This window comes from Canis lupus, chromosome 5 (genome assembly GCF_003254725.2).
Source record: "Canis lupus dingo isolate Sandy chromosome 5, ASM325472v2, whole genome shotgun sequence".
Taxonomy (NCBI): domain Eukaryota; kingdom Metazoa; phylum Chordata; class Mammalia; order Carnivora; family Canidae; genus Canis; species Canis lupus.
Window position 1 is genome coordinate 46,744,516 of NC_064247.1, and position 25,357 is coordinate 46,769,872.

Here is a 25,357-nt window from a genome sequence, read left to right on the forward strand (position 1 = left end):
TACCTTTATTGAATCTGGCTCAGTTAACTTTGAGTTTCGGTTGCTATTAACATCCATGGTAATTGTACAGGAAACAGATGTTTTGAACTTTCTGGTTGCTGCCAGTAGAGAACTCCTAGTATCACCTGTAACAAGTAATAGTTATTTGGTCTCACATTATGAAAAGTTGTCAATACTAAGTCTGTTTCTAAACAGTGTAGCAAAAAACTACATGTGCATTAATTTCCTTCTTTTTGTTCTTCCTATTGAAATAAAGTTAGAAGTTTCATATTTATCAGACTTTAATGGTCCCTAATATATTGGCTACTAATAAGGTTCTATATTTCAACATGTCACTCTTACCCTAAAATTTTAGTTTTAACAAAATATAATAAGCATAGCCAGGTCAAGTTCCATAATAAAATTTTTACTTCAATAGATTTTTATAGCTGAGAGTCTAGAAATAGTAGCTAACAAAAGTTGGATTCTCATTTATCATTAAGATAGTAGAAAAATATCCCCAAATATGACTGTTCATTCTTGATCAAGAAATCCTTAGTGTCAAAAGTAAATACCTTTATTTGAGAATGTTTCCTGATCAGTTTTTCTTATGGTTCTAGGCGATGGTTTTGGTACTGGTGATGGGTCCCTTTCAGGGGATCCTTCAATGTGGCTTCCAAACTGTTGACGCCTCAGTTTACTATCAACCTCCAGTTTTTCCACAGTAGTTTTGAGACATTGCTCATTGGTTGTCATATATACTTTACAAAACTACAGGAAATAAAAAAGTAGTCCAGTGGGTGAAACATTCAATCATACATCTACGAAGAGGCAAATGCACATTAGTAGGCAAGGGATAGACTGATAGATGGCATATATTTCCTATTGAACTTGGTTACTCATTTTATTTTCTTGAATCAGATTGACCACCCTCAAGTGACCTAGTGAAATGCAGCCACGATTCAATGAGGAGGTCATACTCTGAGTGAAAATAAAATGTTACACAAAGAGAGGTGATTTATTATTTTTTTATAAGACATGTGTAGACTTGAGTTTTTTTCTAAATGATTTTTTATGATTCTTCCACCCCAGAAAAGGTATATTCCTGAAGAGTCTCTATGTTTTAGTGTGTGTCTGCTGTGTGTGAGCACATGCATGTATTTTACCTTTATTATTTCAAATACAGTCATCCGATTACAATACTCTTCAGATTTAATTTCAGGTACAATTTCTACACAACATATTCAGTGTGTCACTGCCAATATTAAAAAGATGTGCCCCTTTAAAAATTCACAGGATGAGCACTGGGTGTTATTCTGTATGTTGGCAAATTAACACCAATAAAAAATAAATTTATTATTAAAAAAATAAAATAATTAAAATTGCAAAACACAAAAAAAAAGAAAAAAAAAGAAAGTTTTGTTTTGTCTGAAAAAAATAAAAAAATAAAAATAAAAACTCTTCTCCTACACAGTATACAAATTTACATTAACATGAACTGACGTACCTTGATATAGTCAAATTTGCCATCAGCATTTACATCTGCCAAACTTATTATAGCATCTACTTCTTCTGGAGTCATCTTCTCACCTCTCTGAAAAAACAAAATTTATTTTAAAGCAACATGAATATCACTTTGTTACGTGGGGGAACAGGGAGAGTGGAAATTCATTTTAATCTTTTCTACAAGTCAGTTTGAATATATAGTTTCATTATAAATCTCAGAATGAGTATTATGTCAAACAAGAATGAAACCTATATAAAATAAAATCTCATGATTCTATTAAATTTTGTAAAAGTATAAACTTCAGTTTACTAAATTTCAACAATATATATCATATATCCAGTAATAATATTACGACTGAATTTAGGGTAATGATAATTTCTCACAGTTTATCAAGAATCAGAATGGATTCCCAATCCCATTTATACTTTGTTTCTCTTTTACATTACATATATGAACCTATTCTTGAATTACAAAAAGTTCTGGGCAGCAAATAATTGCAAAGGAACACAATGGGATTGCAACATGGATTCAATTTTATACTTTATGTTTTATTTACAAAGCACCTTTCATCCAGAAGGATCCTTAAGTACTTTATAAACAACATGTATGTGATTCATTTCACCTGCCAATGAAATAGTTATTTTTAATGTGGCCTTGGTAGCTAAAGCTAGATTCCAAATAGTTTTACTAGCAATTTGCATATTATAAAACTGTTTCACAAATCTTACCTTTGTTAGAAGTTTATAAAGGTCAGTGTGTAAAATAGAGCCATTATCATTTACATCTAATTGCTTAAATGATTTTAGTAGTTCTGCTTTTGAAGTAGGTTTTTCTTTCCTTAAAATTATACAAAAATCATCAAAATTCAGTTTGGCAGTTTGAGGAGTCCAATATTTATTAATGGTTTTTTGGGATGGATTTCTTCCTGCATGCTGTAGAGCTGCCCAATAAAACAAGTATTATTTGTTATTGTAACATTGAAATTGGTATCTAAGTGTCTTTTTTCTTTAAATCATTATACATTACAATATAATACAGAAGTACATGCACACACCTTTGGGGTTGATAATCTACTGATATCAATGCATGCCTGACTTTCAAAAATGAAAAAAATACATATGTTACCAGATACAGATTCTTGATCTATTAATGCCAGAATTAAATACATTTTTTCTTATTCTGACAGTTGGTTCTCAACCTACATTAACTATAACATCTGATTTACTTTGTAAAAGTGCTTGGAAGAAAAAAAAAGATTAAAAACCACCATCTACTTAATTGTTTTGAATACCTAAGAATAACCACAAAAAGCATAAATTATTACCTTTCCTGGCCTAACAAATACCTTAATGAAATGAGGAAATCATTAATCTGAGAAAATTATTGCCAACAAGTCATGATATCTAAAATGTTCATTATTGCTAGATAGTAAGGTTTCAAGAATATTAATCATGTCACAAAAGTCAAATACATGCACAAAATTTATCTATGAGCAGTTATAGCCTTGCTAAAAATCAAGAATGTCAATATAGTTTGAGAGAAGGCTATTATGGAGATGCAATGGTTAAATTACTCTGGATTTTTAACCAGAATCTTTAAAAGTCTTATAACAAGTTATTCATGAGATATTCTTGTTTTAAAAGGCATGTCCTTATATATGTGAATGGCAACAAATTACGATGTGAGAAAAGCTATTTGTATGTCATACACACTAAAATATGATGGTTTTAAATAACTGTATTCTGTACAGTTTAAAAGAAGTAAATTGGTAGTTTGCACATAAACAAATCTGTACATATTAAGATATAACACCATCTAAAATGAATCAGTGATTACATTTCCTAAGCACAGAGGAAGGAAGTAATAAAATTTTAAAGGTATAACTGTCCTGAACTATGCTACCAACTTCTATTATAAAACTTTATATTGGGCATTTCTAACTATCTTAGGTAAGATTTTACAAGATCTGGGCATTATCAACTAGCACTAAAAAAATGATAATCTGGATAGTCTACAATATAACGAATAAGGACTAATATATATAAAACAATTTTTAAAAATACCCTCAAGGAAATAGAAACTAGAGCAAGGTAATAAATACAGACATTTGTGAGTCCATTATATTGAACATTCATTGTGTATGAGAATACAGGGGTGTTTGTTTTTTCAAGACTCAAACTTTTTGGTTCCTAAATTTTATAATCTAAACAGAAGTCCACACTTGAAGTATAAAATCTCTACCCAAGGTCATGATTTATGGTCAGTAACAGATTAGAAGTCCACAGACTAAGAGAAATGTTCCCATCCTCCAGATTATGACAGTACAGCATACCTAGACAATTTAAACTTTGGTTAGAGAAAAGGAAACAAGACAATCATTTAGAGCTAATAGAGCTAACAGAAATTACACCTAGAAAGCCTTTGTGGAAACTTCTAGCAATGGAGATAATATAAGTTCTTTTTATTTCCAAAGGTTTATTTTGGATGTAGACAAAAGCCCCGATTACCACACTGCCCTAGGAATGAACAAAAGGTAAGTATTTTGTCTAGCATAAAAATGGACAATTCCAGGGGGATCCCTGGGTGGCTCAGTGGTTTAACGCCTGCGTTCAGCCCAGGGTGTGATCCTGGAGTTCGGGATTGAGTCCCACATCAGGCTCCCTGCATGGAGCCTGCTTCTCCCTCTGCCTATGTCTCTGCCTCTCTCTCTCTGTCTGTCATGAATAAATAAATAAAATCTTAAAAAAAATGGACAATTCCATAATTCAGCTATTATGAGAATCAGGGAAAAGATACATGTGTTTTTAGGATCTCCAGCCAACCTCCATCCTTTAAAAGATAAGAATAGGGCAGCCCGGGTGGCTCAGCAGTTTAGCATCGCCTTCATCCCAGGGCCTGATCCTGGAGACCCAGGATCGAGTCCCACCACATCAGGCTCCCTGCATGGAGCATGCTTCTCCCTCTGCCTGTGTCTCTGCCTCTCTCTTTCTCTCTGTGTCTCTCATGAATAAATAAATAAAATCTTAAAAAATATATATATAATAAAAGGTAAAAATACAAGTACGGCCTAAATGAAGTCATGATTTGAAGTCAAAGTCCATGTGAAAGAAAATACTGGGGTGCCTGACTGGCTCAGTGGGTGGAGCATGCAACTCTTGATCTGGGGGTCATGAGTTCGAGCCCATTAGGGCTGGAGATTACTCAAAAAAAAAAAGGAAGAGAGAAAGAAAGAGAAAGGGAAGGAGAAAGAAAGAAAAGAAAGAAAAGAAAAGAAAAAAGAAAAGAAAGAAGGAAGGAAGGAAGGAAGGAAGGAAGGAAGGAAGGAAGGAAGGAAGGAAGAAAGAAAGAAAGAAAGAAAGAAAGAAAGAAAGAAAGAAAGAAAGAAAGAAAGAAAGAAAGAGAAAGAAAGAGGTTAAGTGTTTGGCTCTTGGTTTCAGCTCACGTCATGATCTCATGGATCATGGGATCAAGCCCCATTTGGCTCCATACTCAGAGGGGAGTAGGCTTGAAGATTCTTTCCCTCTGCCCCTCCCCCTACTCATGCACTCTTTCTCTAAAACAAATAAATCTTTAGAAGAAAAAAAAAGAAAATGTTATTTTCTGTACAGCTTTGGGAAAATGGGTGTGTAACTCTTTCCCACAAGTGGCAGTCAGCATACACTTGATGCTATGTTCAATAACAAAAATGGGGTTTGGGGCACCCAGGTGGCTCAGTCAGTTAAGCATCCAAACCTCAATTTCGGCTCAGGTCATAATCTCAAGGTTGTGAGATCAAGCCCCACATTGGGCTCTGTGGTGGGCATGGAGCCTGCTTAAGATTCTCTCTCCCTCTCCTGCTCCCCCTCCCAAAAAAACAAAAACAGTTTTTAAATATACTATTAATTACAAAACAACTTTCTCAGAATAAAATGGATTATGCCTAAACATGTACTCAGTAAGTAGACAGTGTCATATCTAAGAAACAGGTATAACTTAGTAATTACTAATCTAACTAAATTTCTACTTTTAGAATTACTTGGTGCCCATTATTATGTCTAATAATAGTAAAAACATGTAACTATAAATGTTTAAAGGCTTACACCAAAATACCAATCTTTTGCTAGGGTTTACTTTAAGCTTTGACATGAGTCTATAGTACCTGTATTATCTATAAGTTAAAGTAAAAAAAAAAAAAAGAAACTATAAACCTCTAGTAATGGTACTGTTCTATCCAACCTTGAAATGGAAAGTCAAAGCATATGTTATATGCATAAGTGGCAGAAAGATACAGATGAAAGACATAGTAATAAGAAAAATATCACTGCTTCACTCTACTTTATAAAACTCTACATTATCTGAACTCAATTATTACACACTAAAGAGATAAACACTGAATAATCCAGATAATTCTCTAAGACTGAGAGCACCTTAGTAATTCGTATACTCATTGATTCGCAAACTAAATGCCATAATAATGAAAGTCAGGCTAAACTTTTAAACAGGAGATTCATGATCTCAGACTACTTTCAAAAGAATTTTTAAAAACCTAAAATTATAGTTTATAATAAAATATAAATTTTAATCTTTTCAATTTTCATATTCCCCAATATGGACTTCCTCAAATGATATCTTATTGCATACTAACCCGAGACATTATTGCAAAAATATGTCAGAATTTTTCTTTAAGGAAATCGCTTGTAACAGTTGGCAGAATAACTGTTTCTCCATTCATAAAGTTATTAGCCTTGATGAAACTGACATGAGTATTCAGTATTATCTGGTATTGTTTACATTCTCTTGAGAGTAAAGACCTCTAAGTCACTTGGTATACCTAGCAAGGACAAAATTCGTTGGGTTGAGGGATGCTTGCAACCAGAGAAATTTAGAAAATTCTAAATTTTCTTTAGAAACCATGAAGAGAAGCAAAAAAAGACCCAACTTCCAACTTCTCCACCCACTAAAAACAAACAAAAAGCCAACACTCTTTCAAAATTTTACTTATTTCCTAATATTTATCTTTTATAATCATTCAACCCATTTTTATATATTCTTTACATTTTCCCCAGCATAGGTCGAATTCAGGTCAGTGATTCAGATGCCAAGTGTTTTAAATTCTATTATAGGGAATCCCTGGGTGGCTCAGTGGTTTAGTGCCTGCCTTTGGCCGGGGGTGTGATCCTGGAGTCCTGGGATCGAGTCCCACATCGGGCTCCCTGCATGGAGCCTGACTGTCCCTCTGCCTGTGTCTCTCATGAATAAATAAATAACATCTTTAAAAAAAAATTCTATTATAAATCTCAAGTTACCAAATAAGAATTTTTTAAAAAATATTTTTAAGCAAGTAATTGATAGAAGCTCTAAAAATACTAATCTAGTCTGTATAAACACTGAATGTTTTATTTTGAAGCTACCAGCATATATGAATATATAAAATGCACAAAAGCATAATGTAGTTCCACTGCTCAAGCTTCCCTAAGAAATTAGGATGATGTAACAATGTAATTCTTACTCCTGTCTTTCTGATCTATTAACTTTCAACAAACAAGGCAAAATACATATATTTTAAGGAAAAATTTACCCAAGTAAAGTTGTTCTTTAGAAATAATGTTTTCTAAGCTGCTTTTAAAAACAGTTAAGTAGGCAGCTCTACAATTCATATAAAATATCTCTTCTTCAGTTAGTGGAAATCTCTTTGTTCGAGGACTTTCTGAAAGCGCTGACTTCTGACTGGAGAAAGATGCATCTCTTCCTGGACTGATGGCCATTCTATTAGAAAAGGATTTAAAAATTTTAGTCAGTGTTAATCCCCTAAAATGTCAATGTTATCTTGCCATTCAAATGGGGGGGAAGGGGAATCAAAGCGTTAAAGTTTTCATATGTGTGGAAAAAAGACATAATATGCATACAGTTGTATTATTATATGCTAAATTATAATAAGACTTTGCCAGTTTATATATACATATATATAAATATACATGTATATATCAAATATCTAGTATATAGAAACATAAAAATCAACTGAGTGGAAATACATATAGAAAAAATATATATAGGAGAACAAGAATAAAGCCAAAGCAAAGCTGTAATATAAATGCAAAAGAAGTATCATAGAGCAAAGGCAAAGCACACAGCAATACTCTCAAAATAAGAGGATAGTAAGTTGGGGCACCTGGGCAGCTCAGTCAGTTAGGCATCTGCCTTCAGCTCAGGTCATGATGCTGGGGTCTTGGGATTGAGCTCAGCGGAGAGCCTGCTTTGCCCTCTCCTGCCCTCCTCCCAACTTGTGCTTGCTCTTGTTCTTGTACTCTCTCTCAGTTAAATAAATAAAATCTTCTAAAGAGAGAGGACAGTAAGTTAAGTCTTCATAGGGTTGTCATGAGGATTTAATATGTGTAAAGCATACAAACAGTGCCTTGCACATAAGTGCTAAATAAACTTTGAAAGAGTGGAACAGCAGCAATAATGAGAATTTGAATGTCATGTGACTGGGAGTTGGCCATCACCTCAGCAGTATCAACCAGGTCATTTCACCAACATCTCAATAATGCAGGCGCACATTTTGAATGAATTTTTTTGGATCCTATTTATAGCATTATCCTGAGATTTTACTGCATTTGTTACTAATAATGCGTGGGGTTACATAGCACCTCATCTCATAAGGCTTAAAGAACTATCCTATATCTTAATGCATCCTTAGCACTGCGGTCAGGTATCTTTTGTCCCTTTTACAGGTAAGGAAATTGAGGGACAGAGATGTCACCCAGCTAGCGGTTAAGTATCAAGAGGCAGTAAATTTTGATAACAGTTTCTTCTTTATTAAAGTGAATGAAGGCTTCTTGTACAACAGTTAGCTATGAGGCACTAAATTGTGCTGGTGGTCTAACAGCTTCCAACATTATTTTACCCAGCTTTGACTTCTAAAAATACATTCCAACCTAATAAATTGAATATTTCAAGTTCAACAATAAGACGACACAGGTAGGGTCCCCTTCAGGACTCATTGGATTCTTACTCAGGAGGCCTAAATCACTTGCACCTTCTTGAATTATATAGGTCTTTTACACTTGGGAAAGAAAGATAATAATCGCTTATCATGGATGAAGTACCCTATTTATAATACACAGACTGCCTGCCTGACACTTTCATATTACACCAGATTTAGAAGGACCCCATAGGGATGAGGTGTCACAGTCTGCTTCCTGCAAATTGATATCACTGTAATTAAGCATCAGTTTTAAACACATATGCGTGCACGCAGCTCCTCACCAAAGTGGCAGGGGGGTCGGGGGGGTCGGGGGGGTGGGGGGGGTGGGGAACTGTTCCGAAAAGAAAGGAAGAATACGTGTTCATTTTGCAACAAATTTGCAAACAACTTTTAAGTTATTTATTTATTTTTTGGACCGTCCTCGAAATAACTCTTTGCAAAAAAAGGGGATTCCCTCCCATGGAAATCCCACAGTAGAAAAATGTTCCAGAATTCTATGCTTTCCCCTTTTGTGTGTGTGTGTGTGTGACGAGAGACTAAACGGAAGCTTCAATAAATATATAACTGCACCCCTCAGGTTTGGAAACCTCCTTCATTTAAAACTCCAGCCCGAGACCGCAACAGGGGCCCCCCCGCCCCCTCCCCCCCCCCCGCGCCGGGAGCCCCGAGAGCACATTGCAGCAAACGCTCCATAAATAACCCGCCACACAATAGCAAGAAAAATAAACTGTTCGCCAGCGCCCACGGCTTCTGAAGGGCCAAGTGAAAGCAGCGGCGCCCAGGCGCCGGCCCCGCACGGTGAAACAGGCTCGCGGCTCGCCTCGGGCAACCTCTCTGTGCTCCGGGATGTCTCTTAGCACCACAACCGCGACCGCGGCGTTAGTATGACAGAGAAGTAAAAGCAGCAGCTGAGAGAGAGAAAAAAAAAAAAAAAAAAAAAAGTCGAGGCGGGGTGCGGCGCCGAGACAGAGACAGCGAGCCGTCTGCTACCTCATTCCAGCTCACACGCGAGGAAGCGCGGCCAGTTCCCTCCAAGGATTCCACGGTCCCCGCACCAGCAGCCGGACCGACCTCGGCCTTTCCTTGAATCACCATGGCAACTGCGCCTCTCCGCCACCGGAAATAAGAGGCGGAGCACCTCCCCAAACAGTCCGGGTAGAAATCGCCGGACGTAAATCCGGAGAGGACCGACTGCTGTGCCGCTCGTCTGTCGGGGTCTGGAATGGCCGGAGTGGAAGGAGGGCGCTGTGTTGCACTGGCAGGGACCGGATGAGGTCCTAGGTCCTTAACTAGACTCTTCTCTCCTCCCTCCCGCCCCTTATCAGTCGGATCCCTCGAAGCCGAGACGGTGTTTCCAGCGGGCCACTTTGCGTGTGACACCGGCACTGGCGCCCGCGAGGCCCGCGCTTTTCAGGCGCCAGTTTTTAACCCCCGCGAAGGTTCTCCGCTTTAGGAAGAGGCTGCTCGGTTCCTTCTATCCGGCGGTGGTGCTTTCCTGAATGTCGAAATGCCGTAGGTATCTACCGTCCCCCACCCCATTGCTGTTTCCTGGGTCGCTTTTTTGAGCAAGGAGAGTAGATAACTAAGTTGTCCTTAAAAATAACAGTCCGTTATTTTCCTAGCAAAGATGGGCCTACTGGGGGCTAACCAAGCCGTGCAATCCACTGCGTGCAAGGTATGGCAAAACCACAGGTAAGTCCAACAAAGTAGAGGAGCTATTTTATGGAGAAGGAGGAAGACGTTGGGAGGGGGTAGGGTGACCCAGAGTCGGTGGGAGAACAGTCCGTTGAGGTCAAAGGTGGTGACGATTTCTCCTTGGCTGAGTTGCAGGGTGGCCTCTATTTTGTAGGAGATGCAGTGTTTATCTTTCCCTATTGGGAGCTGTGATTAACGACTCTTTCCTGTTGAAATTCTTCTGTCGGGGTCTGTGATTGACAGTTCTTCCTAGAATTGACGTTCAGTGGTATAAATTCCCCGTTGAGCCTCCCCCTCTCTCCTCCCTACTCCACTCCAGTGAAGTTTCCCCTTTATTAATTTTCGCATTTCCTCCCTTTGGTCGAGATCTTTGTCCAAACACATCGCTGATGAAGAGTCAGATTTTTCTGGTCAGTGACCTTTTTGCCACTTAGTGCCAGGACGGATCTTTCCTGCTTGTCCTGTTCCACTGTGGAGCCAAATTGTACAAACTGGAAACCTTTTGAGGTAAAATTTGAGTAACAAGGAGGGGTATTGGGAGAACTTTCAGGCAGTTCCCCTCTGTAGTCCGTATTTATCAAGATTGTAAGCATTGAAGATCATCTTATCGGGTACCTCGGGTTTTTTTTTTGTTTTTGTTTTTGTTTTTGTTTTACAAAGATTTGACAGTCAGCAGGTACAGATTCAAAAGTAAGGGGACAATTCCAAATTGTTGGATGGTTCTAAACCAGGATCCTAGATCTGAAAGTAGCCAACTAAAAATATTGGCACTTATTCCAACTTAGGAGAGAAAAGTTTCCCTTACAGAGGCAAACCCAGAGTCATGTATGCCTCCTGGAAGTCCCTCCTTAAATCGGTCACGAAAGCAGAACAGCGATGACTGCAAGAGCACATGGAAAGGATTAACCCAGTGCATTTGAGAAGAAACCGTGTCAGTATAAACATGAAGCAATAGCTGGTTAACTTTTTGTGAAAGAGCAAAACTTCAAAGACTTTTTAAAAAATATTATCTCAAAAGAACTTGTTGGAACCAAGTGTGTTGTTAATAATATGGTAAAGTTGAAAATTCAGAAACCATGAATTTTGGACAAAAATCCAGAGTCAGTTAATAGTCCAGATGGAAAAGAGAGACTTCCGTGAATCCTGAACCTTTCAACAGGCCTGGTCCAGACATCTTGTGAAAACTCTGTCATCAGATGTTACCTGTTTCAATTCCAGTAAATCTTTCAGATCATATAGGGCTCGGGTCCAGTCAGAGTTTGATGCTTTCTTTAGATGTGTCATATGAATCCTAGAGTTCATTCCCTTAGGTGTGGTGCAAAAGGGTTGGCTAACAGTCCAGGGTAGGGAGCTTTCCAGCAAAGTTGAAGAGAGTCTTTCTGGACTCTTGGAGTCTTTCAATCCCCAAGTTGCAAGGTGTGGTGCTTAAGGTCGTTGTCTCCTGGGAGTGCACTGTGAAAAGATCACTCTACCAAAGCATGGTTGCTTTTAATAGAAACAATTAGGCTTTTACAATCTTGAAATATATCTCCTTTTACCAACTGTGGATCAAAGGAATCAGGAACCAAGTGCACTGGATTTTCTGTGACTGTCTCAAACAGTGAAAGGTCTATGAGTTCCCAAGGGAGCAGGTCTGAGATTTAGAAGTAATAAAGGCAGTGCATTAGGCCAATTGAGTCTTTAGGCCAATTTAGAGGGTCTCTACAAATTTTGTCAATTGAGTCTTACTAGTGCCACTAGTGTGTTGGACTGACCCTGGGGATTGATGATTGGATGCACAGTAAAAGTGTTGTAAAACTAGCCAAACAGCAGACTTGTTAAAGCATCTAACTGATAAAATGGGCTCCCCAATCACTGAAGTTCAAGAGGGGTTCACCAAGTAGGGATAAGTTTTTTCTAACAGAATTTTGGTCACAGAAGAGGGGGAAGCCAGTCTACAAAAGAAGACTTTAGTCCAATGAGGAAACATACAAACCATGACCAAAGCATATTTATATCCATTAGATGGGGAAGCTGTATGAAATCCATTTGTGAAAATTGAATAGTCTTTGAGGTAATGTAAAGTGTTGGAGAGCCGTGCAGACAGATTTTCCTGTGTTGTGTTTTAGACAGGTGGGGCAAGTGAGGTATAGGTACCTCACTAATATTTCCCCACCAATATTGGTTCATAAACACTATCATTTTGTTAGTAGACCAATGATTTAATGCATGTACAGTGGTAAATAGTGGAATTTTTAAAATTTCTGGTAGGGCCAGATTGTTATTTGGTCCAAGCAAGTTTTTTTCTTTTTATCAAATGAACAATTATTAGGTTTCCAATTTTTTTTTCCTATTCCGGGGCCTATTGTTGGATGTCTCTGGTCAGTTTTTCAAGATTATCATTTGAGACACTATTCCTTTGGACCATGACAGAGGTTTGGCTATTGATTTCCTTGAGAGCAGCATTTTTGGCAGAAATATCAGCAAGGTGGTTTCCTTTGGCGTCCAGGGAGTCAAGTTTAGAATGCCCAGGACCTTAATAGCCAGAGCGGCCAACAAAAATATGGCATTTAATAAGGTCTGGACATAGGAACCATTTTTAATTTATCCCCGTCAGAGGTAAGGAAACCTCATTGTTTCCATAACATTTTCAAAGTATTGAGCTACCCTAAAGGCATACTGGCTATTGGTATAAATGTTTGTGGAGAATAGCCAGATTAAAGTTACTATAGTGAAAAAGAATTGTATGAGGACCAGTTACAGGAGGGTTTCATAGGAGACAAAATGACTAAAGAGTGTTGAGTGTAATGAGAATTAAGGAAGACTTCTTATGCATAGGGCACAAAGATGGGATCCCCTGACTATTCTTTCAGTTGCCTTATCCACAAAGGCAGTGGCTGGAATGGCTCTGAGGTGAGGTGGATATCCCTGTGCTGCAGGGTCCAGTTGTTAGCTGGAGGGTCACTATGAGTTGATGAGGGTCTCCCTGTTTTGGGGTGAGTACTCTAAGGGTATTATTCCCTTCCCTTTCATATACAAAGGGAAGTTGATAATTAGGACATCTGAAGGCAGGGGACTTTATTAGGCTTTTCTCTAAAGTCCCAAAAGCTTATCTTTCCAAATAGTAGGGTCAAGTTTGTTATTTTCAAGTAAAGCATATAGAGATTGAATCATACGAGAAGTTTGGAATCAATTTCAACAGCAGCTACCTGGCCAAAAAAAACTTGTAATTGGTGCTTTGGGTTGGGTTTTGGGAAGTTGAGAATGTCATGAATTCTGGATCTAAATGTAGTCCTTATTTCAAGATCAAATGCCCTAAGTATCAAACCTGGGTTTGAGCCAACTGTAGTTTTTCTTTGGAGATTTTTTTTTTAAGATTTTATTTATTTATTCATTAGAGACACACAGAGAGAGAGGGAGAGATATAGAGGGAAAAGCAGGCTCCTCACAGAGAGCCTGATGCGGGACTCAATCCCCAGACCTGGGATCACATCCTGAGCCACCCAGGCATCCCTTCTTTGGAGATTTTATGTCCCTTTTTTTTTTTTTTTTTTTTTTTTTATGTCCCTTTAAGACCAAAAGTTTTTTTTTTTTTTTTTAAAGATTTTATTTATTTATTCATAGACACAGAGAGAGAGGCAGTGACACAGACAGAGGGAGAAGCAGGCTCCATTCAGGGAGCCCGATGTGGGACTCGATCCCAGGGTCTCCAGGATCACACCCCAGGCCGCAAGCTGCACCAAACCGCTGCGCCACCAGGGCTGCCCAAGACCAAAAGTTTTTGTTTTTTGAATTTATCATTTATCATTTAATTTTATTTAAATTCAGCTAATTAACATATAATGTATTATTGGTCTCAGAGGTAGAAAAGACCAAAAGTTATAACAGGTAGATGTTGTCTTCCTGTGAAGAGGTTTGAGAAAGACAGCAGAGAAGCAATCATCTGTGTATTGTAACAAAGTAGAACCTACAGGAAACTTTATATCATCCAATTTAAAGGTTTGTGAAAAGGACTCTCTGTGTAACCCTGGAACATTACTATCTGGGTGTATTGCCATCCTTCCCAAATGAAAGCAAAAATACTTTTATCAACTAGAATACTAAAAAATGCACTGCAAAGATCAATTATAATAAAAAGTTTTGCTTTCAGTGGCAGTTGGTGCCAGCAGTATGAGGGGGTTAGGAAAAGTCAGGTGCTGAGGGAATAACAGTGTTCTTTACTGCTCAGAGGTCCTGGATAGACCTTTATCATTGGACATTGGGTTTTCTCACAGGAAAATAGGGGTATTGCAGGGACTAGTGCAAGGAATGATATAGCAATGACTCTTGTAATCTTATTTTTATTTTTAAGATTTTACTTATTTATTTATTCATGAGAGACACAGAGAGAGGGAGAGGCAGAGACACACAGGCAGAGGGAGAAGCAGGCTCCATGCAGGGAGCCCGATGTGGGACTCGATCCTGGGACTCCAGGATCACACCCCGGGCTCAAGGCAGGCGCTAAACTGCCGAGCCACCCAGGGATCCCCGTCTTGCAATCTTATATATGGGCTTGATGCCTTGAAAGATTTCCTTATTTATAGGGTATTAATTCTGGGGAGAGGTTTTGAGAGATCTGTTTGATTCTTGATTGGAGGTGTACTGTAGATTCTACCAACACCAGTTGAAGATTTTGTCCATAAAAAGGGTAATAGCTGGTCCAATAGGGACAACTGATCATTGTCCCCAGACTCAGCTATCGTGCCATCAGAGATGGAGCGAACAAAAGATGTCAGAGGATCATTTAATTTGCCTGGTTGACTATTTTGGTTACTACTATCAAATTTTAGAATTATTCCCCTCTTTGGAAGAAATTCTAGCATATTTTTCTAAGAAATCTCAGCCTAATAAAGGAATAGGGGTAGAGGAACTAAAGATGTAAATAGGGGCGTGTTTATGGATTTGAAGTCTCGATAATGTAAAAATAATAGTTCTCCCCAGTTGATCTTTAGATTCAATGCTGCTTATCAAAGGACACAATTAAGAAAATGAATTGTCAAAAGCTGGAAATAATTACAATTCCAGATTTCAAGTTATACTACGAGGCTGTAGTAATCAAAAGAGTATGGTACTGACACAGAAATAGAAACATAGATCAATGGAACAGGATAGAAAGCCCAGAAACAAACTCATGATTATATGGTCAGTTAATCTTCAACAGAGGAGGTAAGAATATGCAATGGGAAAAAGTCTTTTCAACAAAATGGTGTTGGGAAGCTGGACAGCTACATGCACAAGAATAGAACTGGACCACTTTTTTTTACATGATGCATGAAAATAAACTCAAAATGGATTAAGGACTTCAATGTGAGACCTGAAACCATAAAAATTCTAGAAGAGAGCACAGGCAGTGATTTTTCTGCAGTTGGCTGTGGCAACATTTTTCCGGATCTGTCTCCTGAAGTAAGGGGAACAAAAGCAAAAACTATTGGGACCACATCAAAATTAAATACTCCTGCATAACAGAGGAAACAATCAACAAAACTAAAAGACAACCTACTGAATGGGAGAAGATATTTGCAAATATATATCTGATAAAGGGTTAGTACCCAAAATATGTAAAGACTTATACAGTAGAACACCAAAAACCCCTAAATAATCCAATTTAAAAATGGGCAGAAGACATGAACAGACATTTCTCCAAAGAAGGCATACAGATGACCAACAGACACATGAAAAGGTGCTCAACATCACTCATTATCAGGTAAATGAAATAAAAACTACTATGAGACATCTCACACCTATCAGTATGGCTAAAATAAAAAACACAAATATGTGTTAACAAGGATGGGGAGAAAAAGGAGCTCTTGTACATATTTGGTGGATATGCAAACTGGTGCAACCACTCTGGAAAATAGTACATAGGTTCCTCAAAAAATTAAAAATAAAAACACCCCATGATCCAGTAATAGCACTATTAGGCATTTACCCAAAGAATACAAAAATAATAATTTGAAAGGATATATGCACCCCTGTGTTAATTGTATTTACTGCACCATTATTTACAATAGCTAGATATGTAGATAGATAGATATAGATAGAATATTATTCAGCCATAAAAGAGTGAAATCTTGCCATTCACAACAACATGAATGTAGCTAGAGAGCATAATGCTCAGTGAAATAAGTCAGAGAAAGACAAATACTGTATGATTTCACTCATGTGGAATTAAACAAAGGGGAAAAGAGACAAACCAAAAAAACAGACTCTTAACTATAGAGAGCAAACAGATGGTTACCAGAGGGGAGGTAAGTAAGGAGATGGGTGAAATAGGTAAGAATATACTCATCTTCATGAGCACTGAGTAATGTATAGAATTGTTGAGTCACTATTTTATATACTTGAAACTAATATAACACTGTATGTTAACCATACTGGAATTAAAGTAAAAATTAAAATTTTTAAAAATGAATTGTCAGGGTGCCTTGCCTTAGCATGCAACTCTGGATCTCAGGGTTGTGAGTTCAAGTCCCACATAGGGTATAGAGAGTACTTAAAAAATATATCTTAATGAGACACTGGGGTGGTTCAGTTAGCATCTACCTTTGGCTTGAGTCATGATCCCAGGGTTCTGGGATTGAGCCCCTCGTTGGCTCCCTGCTCAGCAGGGAACCTGCTTCTCCCTCTTCCGCTGCTTGTTCCCTCTCTCTGTGTCACATAAATAAAAATTGTTTTTGTAAGATTTTATTTATTCATGAGAGACACACAGAGAGAGGCAGAGACATAAGCAGAGGAAGAAGCAGGCTCCCCCCAGGAAGCCTGCTCAGGAACTCGAGCCCAGGACCCCGTGATCATGACCCGAGCCAAAGGCAGACACTCAACCACTGAGCCACCCAGGTGCCTCAAAATCTTTTTAAAAAAATCTTTAAGAAAATGAATTGACAAACCACTGAATAGGAGAAAATATTTATAAGACATATTTTAAACAGTTTATATTGAGAATATATGAAGAATTCTTATAACTTGAACAGTAAAAAAAAACCTTATTAAATTATTAGTTCAAAAACTTGAACTAATACTTAATTTTTTAAAAAAGTTACATAAATGGCAAGGAAAAATTTTGTTAGTCATCAGGAAAATGCAGTTTAAAACTATATAGAAATACTGTTAACACCTGGTAGAATGACTTTTTTGTACATTTTACAATTAATAATATGCAAATACTGAATCTTAGTAAGTAGATTTGCTTTGCAGGGGGTCTAGGTTAGCACTTCAGAAACTAGTTTTTATGTATTCTAGGCTTGAGCAAATGATAAGTGTTTTCCAGATAATGGGAGCTAGGTTTTTAATGTTAGAGGAATTTAAAATATGTTGGCTTGGCATTAGAGGTATCAATATGAAATCACAGATTTTTAAAAATATACATATAAAGATAGAGAAGTGTATTTTCTGTTCTAGCTCTGTCCATTGCCTATAAGCAATGACATAAGTAGCAACAGACACATCCAGTGCCCAGATCATGATTTCTACATACCATTGTCCATTAAAAAGAGCCAAGTCTCACTGAAGCAAAAGCAATATCCAGGCCCTTGGGCAGAGGATGTTTGTGCTGGAAGGTAAGGAAGATCAAAGAATTATGGACATATAGGATATACTGAAGGCAGTGTGAAAGGGGAATGGTTCATTGACAAATCTGGAACAATTAAACATCAAAATATATGACAGGAAACAGTTATAATCCATTGAATAAAATAAAATTCCATGATTCCATAGTGATATAAATAAGTGAATAGAGGGAAAAGGAAAGCTCTTCCTTGGAGTAAAATGCCAACTAAAAATTTAAACGAATGACAGAATTTGAAAATCATTAGTGGCTCTTTAAAATACTAGGAGAGGGTCCCTGGGTGGCTCAGCAGTTTAGCGTCTGCCTTCGGCTCGGGGCGTGATCCTGGAGTCCCAGGATCTAGTCCCACATCAGTCTCCCTGCATGGAACCTGCTTCTCCCTCTGCCTGTGTCTCTGCCTCTCTCTTTCTCACTGTGTCTCTCATGAAATTAATAAAATCTTTACAAAAAATAAAAAATAAAATAAAATACTAGGAGAGGAATGCCTGGGTGGCTCAGCGGTTGAGTGCCTGCCTTTGGAACAGGCCATGATCTTAGGGTCCCGGGACGAGTCCCACATCAGGCTCCCTGCATGGAGCCTGCTTCTCCCTCTGCCTGTGTCTCTGCCTCTCTGTGTGTGTCTCTCATGAATAAATAAAATCTTTAAAAATAAAGTACTAGGAGACAGTTTTATATGAAACAAGGTATTTACATATAAGGCTTCTCATTTATTACACTGGAGAAAATTGGTAGGGAATATCTTAATGATCAAATACATATCACTGATATTGTGACAAACCAATATCATGTACCTCAAGTTATCAGGCTCTCAAAAAAATACAGCATCACTCTGTTTTATGCCAAAAAAAAATGCATAAGCTTATCATGGAAAAATATCAGATAAACCCAAATTGGCAGGTAGTCTACAAAAATAGCTAGCCTATACTCTTGAAAAATTCAAGTACAAGAGAAAGTTTGAAGAACAGCTCTACATTAAGGAAGACTAAAGAGGTGGGATGAATAAATGCAATGAATGATCCAGGACTGGATCCTAGACTGGGGACAAGGGAGAGAGGTGTGGATTGGCTATATTGGAACAAGTGATAAAATTTCTTTGTGGACTGTTGATAGATGGATTTTTTTTTTTTTTGCTTTCAATAAGTTTATTTTTTTAATTTTATTTAAATTCAGTTAATTGTCATATAATGTATTATTGGTTTCAGAGGTAGAGGTCACTGATTCATCAGTCTTATATACTACCCAGTGCTCATTACATCACATGCCCTCCTTCATGTTCATCACCCAGTTACCCTTCCCCCCCCCCACTTTCCTCCCCTCCAGCAACCCTTAGTTTGTTTCCTATGATTAAGAGTCTTATGGTTTGTCTCTCTCTCTCTGATTTCATCTTGTTTTATTTTTTCCTCTCTTCCCCTATGATCCTGTTTTCTTTCTTAAGTTCCACATGAGTGAGATCATATGATAATTGTCTTTCTCTGATTGACCAATTGTGCTTAGCATAATATCCTCTAGTTCCATCCACGTTGTTGCAAATGGTAAGATTTCATAATTTTTTTGGTGGTTGAGTAGTATTCTACTATATACATACACATATGCACACATACCACCTCCTCTTTACCCATTCATCTGCCAATGGACATCTGGGCTCTTTCCATAGCTTGACTATTGTGGACATTGCTGCTATAAACATTGGGGTGCAGTGCCCCTTTGGATCACTACATTTGTATCTTTGGGGTAAATACCCAGTAGTGCAATTGCTGGGTTGTAGGGTAGCTCTATTTTCAACTTTTTGAGGAACCTGCATACTGTTTCCTAGAGTGGTTGTACCAGCTTGCTTTCCCACCAACAGTGTAAGAGGGTTCCCTTTTCTCAGCATCCGTGCCAACATCTGTCATTTCCTGGCTTGTTAATTTCAGCCATTCATACTGGTGTGCGGTGGTATCGCATTGTGGTTTTGATTTTTATTTCCCTATGCCAAGTGATGTTCATTTTTTCATGTGTCTCTTGGCCATTTGTATGTCTTCTTTGGAGAAATGTCTGTTCATATCTTCTACCCATTTCTCTCTCTTTTTTTTTTAAAGATTTTGTTTATTCATGAGAGACACAGAGAGGCAGAGACATAGGCAGAAGGAGGGGGAGACAGGGAGCCTGATATAGGACTTGATTCTGGGATCCAGGATCATACCCTGAGCCAAAGGCAGATAGATACTCAACCACTGAGCCACCTAGGCATCCCTCTTCTACTCATTTCTTGATTGGATTATTTGTTTTATAGGTAGTCCTGGATATAGAATATACAACATGGTAACTACATTTCATAAATACTGTATATTTGAAAGTTGCTAAGTGGGTAGATCTTTAAAGTTCTCATCATGAGAAAAATTTTGTAGCTGTGGTGATGGTTCATTACTAGACTTATTGTGATGATCATTTCATAGTATATATGCATATCAAATCAGGTATGTTGTATACCTGAAACTAATACCTTATGTGTCAATTGTATATTAGAAAAATTTCCTGATTTTGATCATTGTGATTATGTTAGAGAATGTCTTTGTTCTTAGAAAAGCACACCGAAATATTTATGGTTAAATGTATATGATATCATCAACTTATTTTCAATGACTTATAAAAAAGATTATACATATAAAATATTGATGATCCCCCAATTTATGATGATTTTACTTAAGATTTTTTTCCTTTATCATCGTACAAAAATAATACATATTTAGTAGAAACCATACTTCAAATTTTGAATGTTGATCTTTTCCTGACTAGTGATATTCAATATGATAGTCTCTTGTGGTGCCAGGCAGTGACAGTGAGCCATAGCTCCCCATCAGCCCCACCCAGTTGCAAGGGTGAAAAACTGGTATACTTAAAACCATTTTGTACCCATATAACCATTCTGTTTTTCATTTTTAGTATAGCATTCAGCAAATTACATAAGATATTCAGTAATTTATTATAAAATAAGCTTTGTGTTAGATTATTTTGCCTGATATTAGTAAGACCCTTTATTAATTGTACATTAATGTAAGTGTTGTGAGCATGTTTAAGGTACACTAGGCTAAGCTATATTTTGTATGTTAGGTGTATTCATTGCATTTTCAATTTGAGATATTTTCAACTAGATGGATTTAAGAGGACAAGAAATTCAAGAAAGAACTACAGTGAGCGAGTGAATGAGGAAATGGTAAAACAAATAGGACAAAATGTAAATAAGTGATAAGTCTGGGTAAAAGATAACAAGAACTCTTATTCCTAGAAATTTTTTTTAAGTTTAAATAAGTAAAAATTAAAAGTTACCCATCAAAACTCATCAAAATATTTTTTAAAAGAAAAGCAGAACACCAATGGGTGGATTAAACAGTAAATTAGATACAATTGAAGAAAGAATTAGACAACTGGAAGATAGATCTGAAGAAATTGCCCAAATGCCCTACACAGAAAAGAAATACTAAGAAATAAGAGTTTAAAGATCTGGAAAGTGGAACTAGAAAGTCTAAAATTACTTCTAGATGAAGTCTAGAAAAGAAGAATGAAGGAAAGTCAGTATTTGAAGAGATATAGTTTAGATTTTTCCAGAACTGTTAAGACATAGATCCATATAAAAGACTACCTTAGAGATAAGACTGTTAATATGACATCTTTTAGGAACCTGCATTTAAACTACCTTAAACAGGTTTGGAAGCTCATAAAAAATTAAGGGAATTAAATATATTCCTCAATTTGAGACTGAAGTTTTAAGTTAAAAAAAAATACATTAATTAAATAAATCATTGATTTGTATAATACTTTTGTGCCCATCACTGTGTCAGGTTTTGGGGATTCAAACATGAACAGATGCTATATATGCTAGGGGTTTTAATTTTTGTTGAACTACAAGGATGTTTAACCCAGAGAAGTTGCTAATGACATAAATATCTTAGTTCAGGGAGGAAAGACAAACATATAAATAGACTATTTCAACATAAGTTTTTAGAGGTGCATGTTCAAGTCCTATAGTTCTATAGAGTAGAAAAGTCCTTAATGCAATGTGGACTGTGTCAGGGAAAACTTAAGAGGTAATTGTGCAGGGATCCCTGGGTGGCGCAGCGGTTTAGCGCCTGCCTTTGGCCCAGGGTGTGATCCTGGAGACCCGGGATCGAATCCCACGTCGGGCTCCCGGAGCATGGAGCCTGCTTCTCCCTCTGCCTATATCTCTGCCTCTCTCTCTCTCTCTCTCTCTCACTGTGTGACTATCATAAATTAAAAAAAAAAAAAGAAGTAATTGTGATAGAATCTCAAGGGGAGGGTAGGCAGCATTGTAAATCTATTATTAATTTTTATGCTGTAAAATACAATAATACAAAAATATGTAAAATACCACCTTTTCCCCATACTTAATTCTGATAAAACTATGTGATCCCTTTTGATAGATTTTAGAGGGATTTAACTTATATTCTTTATGTGTATGCATGTGTGGTGACACACATATATATGTATAAAGTATATATATATATTATGTATTATATATAAAAGTTTCTGAGGGAGGAAATAATTATTAATGTTTTCTTGTTCATTTTTGAGAATACTCATGTGAGAATGAAATTATTTTAGGTCATTTCTTATTTTGCCCAGTGACAATTTCACCTCTATTTATCTTCTGGGGTCAGTATTCCCAAATATATTCCTTTACCTCTGTAAGAATTTTTTAGCTAATTCTTTGTTAATCTTTTAATAAGGAGGCTTTTGACACAAAAAACATCTGTTGTCCAATAACTGCTTAAGGTTTTGGTCAGTTTTGTTGTGAATAATAACAAAGGATTGAATATTTAGGTGCTTTCACATGGTAACTATATCTCTACATATAACAGAGTAATATTTCTTTCTACTCACCCATACATGATAGTGAATTATTGTATGACTACCATGAATGTTGAACACAAAAGAGCAAAGGCTTAAATGAAAGGGAGAATATAATATATTAAAAAGGGTATGAAAAGATTCTTTTCCCTTCTTTTCTCATTCTCATACATAGAATGGGAAATAAATCATTTCAGATATCTCAATTTACACCAAAGGAGTCATATGGGATGTGAATTTGGTAATTGCCTTTCATCAAAGGATTTCTAAGCATCTCACAAGTATAGTCAATCCTTTAAATATTCTTTCAATATTGTCATCACCATTATAATGAGAAGTAAATGGAAGCACTGATGTTGTAAGTGATTATTTTCCATTGAGAAATTACCTGCTAGTTTACAGGCCAGTGTTATTACCAACTTTATGAAACTTAGGTTATGTGATTTGCCCAAACTTAGGGGAGGAATTTGGGGTAGCATCAAGGTCCTCTGAGTCTTATCTCTTTTACCAAGTTTATCGCTCTCCCTCCCTACACACACTCTACCCTCAGCTCTACTGTTAAAATTATATTTAATCCAGTATTTTAAAGGGAAGCTCAAAGGGGACCTGGGTGGCTCCGTCATTTGGGTGTCTGACTCTTGACTTTCACTCAGGTCATGATCTCAGGATTGTGAGATTGAGCCCTGCATTGGGCTCTGCACTGAGAATGGAGCCTGCTTGAGATTTTCTCTCTCCCTCTCCCCCTTCTGCCTAATCACACTCTCCCTGAAAGAAAAAAACAAAAACAATGAAAGAGAAGCTCGAAGCATGTAATTTTGTGTCTTTTGAGGTGTCAGTCCTCATTCTTAATTAGAAATCAAATGAAAGTTCATTTTTTTCTAGAGTAATTTCTTTTATATTGTCGCCAGTGTTAGTACTGTTGTACACTGAAGCTCATGTACTAGTTCTGTTCTGATAGAATCAGAGAATTCTGTTCAGGATTCAGGTAGTATCCTGATACTACCATGTGATAAGTTAAATAAAATAGGGAAGGATAGTCCTACTAGTACGACTAATCCTAAAAATATGGTTACTTTCTTCTCTCCTTGATAGAAATTGCAAGTCAAATGTATTTATCTTTCCTAAATTCTAAAGAGCAAAATGCCAGTAGCAACCAGAATTTTCATCCCAATGAGTCTAAACTTAGTACACCTAAAAATGAAACAGGGTAATTAAATTTGGTATAAATTTGGGTTAAGTTGGAAGTGGGAAGTAACCTGCAGAGGTAATAAGGTTACCAGTAGGACGGAGGAAATTAGAATATAGTAGATAAGTGCCCATTTGAAAAATTATTTATTTGGGATGCCTGGGTGGCTCAGCGGTTGAGCGCCTGCCTTTGACTCAGGGCGAGATCCTGGAGTCCCTGGATTGAGTCACACATCGGGCTCCCTGCATGGAGCCTGCTTCTCCCTCTGCCTGTGTCTTTGCCTCTCTCTCTCTCTCTCTCTCTCTCTCTCTCTGTCTCTCATGAATAAATAAATAAAATCTTTTTAAAAAATTGTTTATTTTTAGGAGCACCTGGGTGGCTCAGTTCAGTCAGTTAAGTGTTTGCCTTTGACTTAGGTCATGATCCCAGGGTCCTGGGATCAAGGCCTGTGTCAGTCTCCCTGCTCCTCAGGTGGAGGTCGGCTTCTCCTTCTCCCTCTGCCTCTTCCTGTTTGTGTTCTCTCTCAAATAAATAAATAATTTTTTGAAAGTATTTATTTTTAAATTGTGGTAAATATGTATATAACAGAATTTACCATTTTCTTTATTTTTTTATAAAGTTTACCATTTTTTAAAAGATTTTATTTTTATTAGATAGTGCACACAAGCAGGGGGCAGGGCAGAGAGAAGGGAAAGAGAGAATTTCAAGCCGACTCCACACGAAGCGCAGAGCCCAACATGGAGCTCCATCTTACGACCCTGAGATCATGACCTGAGCCACAATCAAGAGTTGGACATTTAACCAACTGAACCACCCAGGCATCGCTGAAGGTTACATTTTAATCATTAAGTGTATAGCTCTGTGACATTAAGTACATTAAGTACATTTACCGCGTGCAACTATCACCCTCATCTATCTCCAAAACTTTCCCTCTTATAAAACTAAAACTTCATACCCATCAGACAGTAAGTCCCTATTCTTCCTTCATCCTAGCCCTTGGCAGCCACTATCTATTTTCTTTGTTTATGAATTTGACTACTTAAGAACCTCATTTGAATGGATCATTATAGTATTTGCCATTTTGATATGGCTTTTTCACTTAGTATGATATTTTCAAGGCTCATCTGCGTTGTAGCATGTGTCAGAATTTCTTTCCTTTTTAAAGCTAAATAATATGCCTTTTTGTATATGTATACTACATTTTGTTTACTCATTTACCTGTTAATGTACACTTGCATTACTTTCACATTTTGGCTACTAGAAATAATGTTGCTGTGAACATGCATATACAAATACCTGTTTGTGTCTCTGTTGTCAGTTCTTTTGGATATATACCCAAAAGTGGAATTGCTGAATTATATGGCAATTCTACATGTAATTTTTTGAGAAACTGCCAAACTGTTTTTCACAGCAGCTGTACCATTTTCCAGTCTCGCCAGCAGTGCACGAACATTCCAGTTTTCCATATCCTAGCCAACGTTTTCTGCATTTTCTGGTTTTTTTTTGGTAGTAGACATCCTAATGGTTGTGAAATGGTATCTCATTGTGTTTCTGATTTTCTTTTTCCTAATATTAGGGATGTTGAACATTTTTTCATAT

General features: G+C 37.1%; 2 protein-coding genes across 16 annotated transcripts in view; one reads left to right on the forward strand and one right to left on the reverse strand.

Moving 5' to 3' along the window:
* EFCAB7 (EF-hand calcium binding domain 7) overlaps nucleotides 1-9,577 on the reverse strand; it is a 47,293-nt gene extending 37,716 nt beyond the window's left edge. For both annotated transcript variants that reach the window (XM_025427910.3, XM_025427909.3), the window contains exons 1-6: nucleotides 9,441-9,577; nucleotides 7,044-7,231; nucleotides 2,215-2,426; nucleotides 1,487-1,573; nucleotides 555-750; nucleotides 4-125 (exon numbers count right to left, since the gene is read on the reverse strand). In XM_025427910.3, the coding sequence (XP_025283695.1) occupies nucleotides 4-125; nucleotides 555-750; nucleotides 1,487-1,573; nucleotides 2,215-2,426; nucleotides 7,044-7,231; nucleotides 9,441-9,445 (810 nt within the window). In that variant the 5' untranslated portion in view covers nucleotides 9,446-9,577. The remainder of the gene's footprint in view (nucleotides 1-3; nucleotides 126-554; nucleotides 751-1,486; nucleotides 1,574-2,214; nucleotides 2,427-7,043; nucleotides 7,232-9,440) is intronic.
* LOC112647155 (integrin subunit beta 3 binding protein) overlaps nucleotides 9,541-25,357 on the forward strand; it is a 70,158-nt gene continuing 54,341 nt past the window's right edge. For 6 of the 14 annotated variants that reach the window (XM_025427916.3, XM_025427919.3, XM_049109537.1 and 3 more), the window contains exons 1-2: nucleotides 9,664-9,962; nucleotides 10,073-10,142. In XM_025427916.3, the coding sequence (XP_025283701.1) occupies nucleotides 9,950-9,962; nucleotides 10,073-10,142 (83 nt within the window). In that variant the 5' untranslated portion in view covers nucleotides 9,664-9,949. Of the gene's footprint in view, nucleotides 9,967-10,072; nucleotides 10,143-10,395; nucleotides 10,414-10,511; nucleotides 10,653-25,357 lie in introns of those variants that run through there. The other 8 variants (XM_035715748.2, XM_025427917.3, XM_025427923.3 and 5 more) reach the window with 8 other exon arrangements.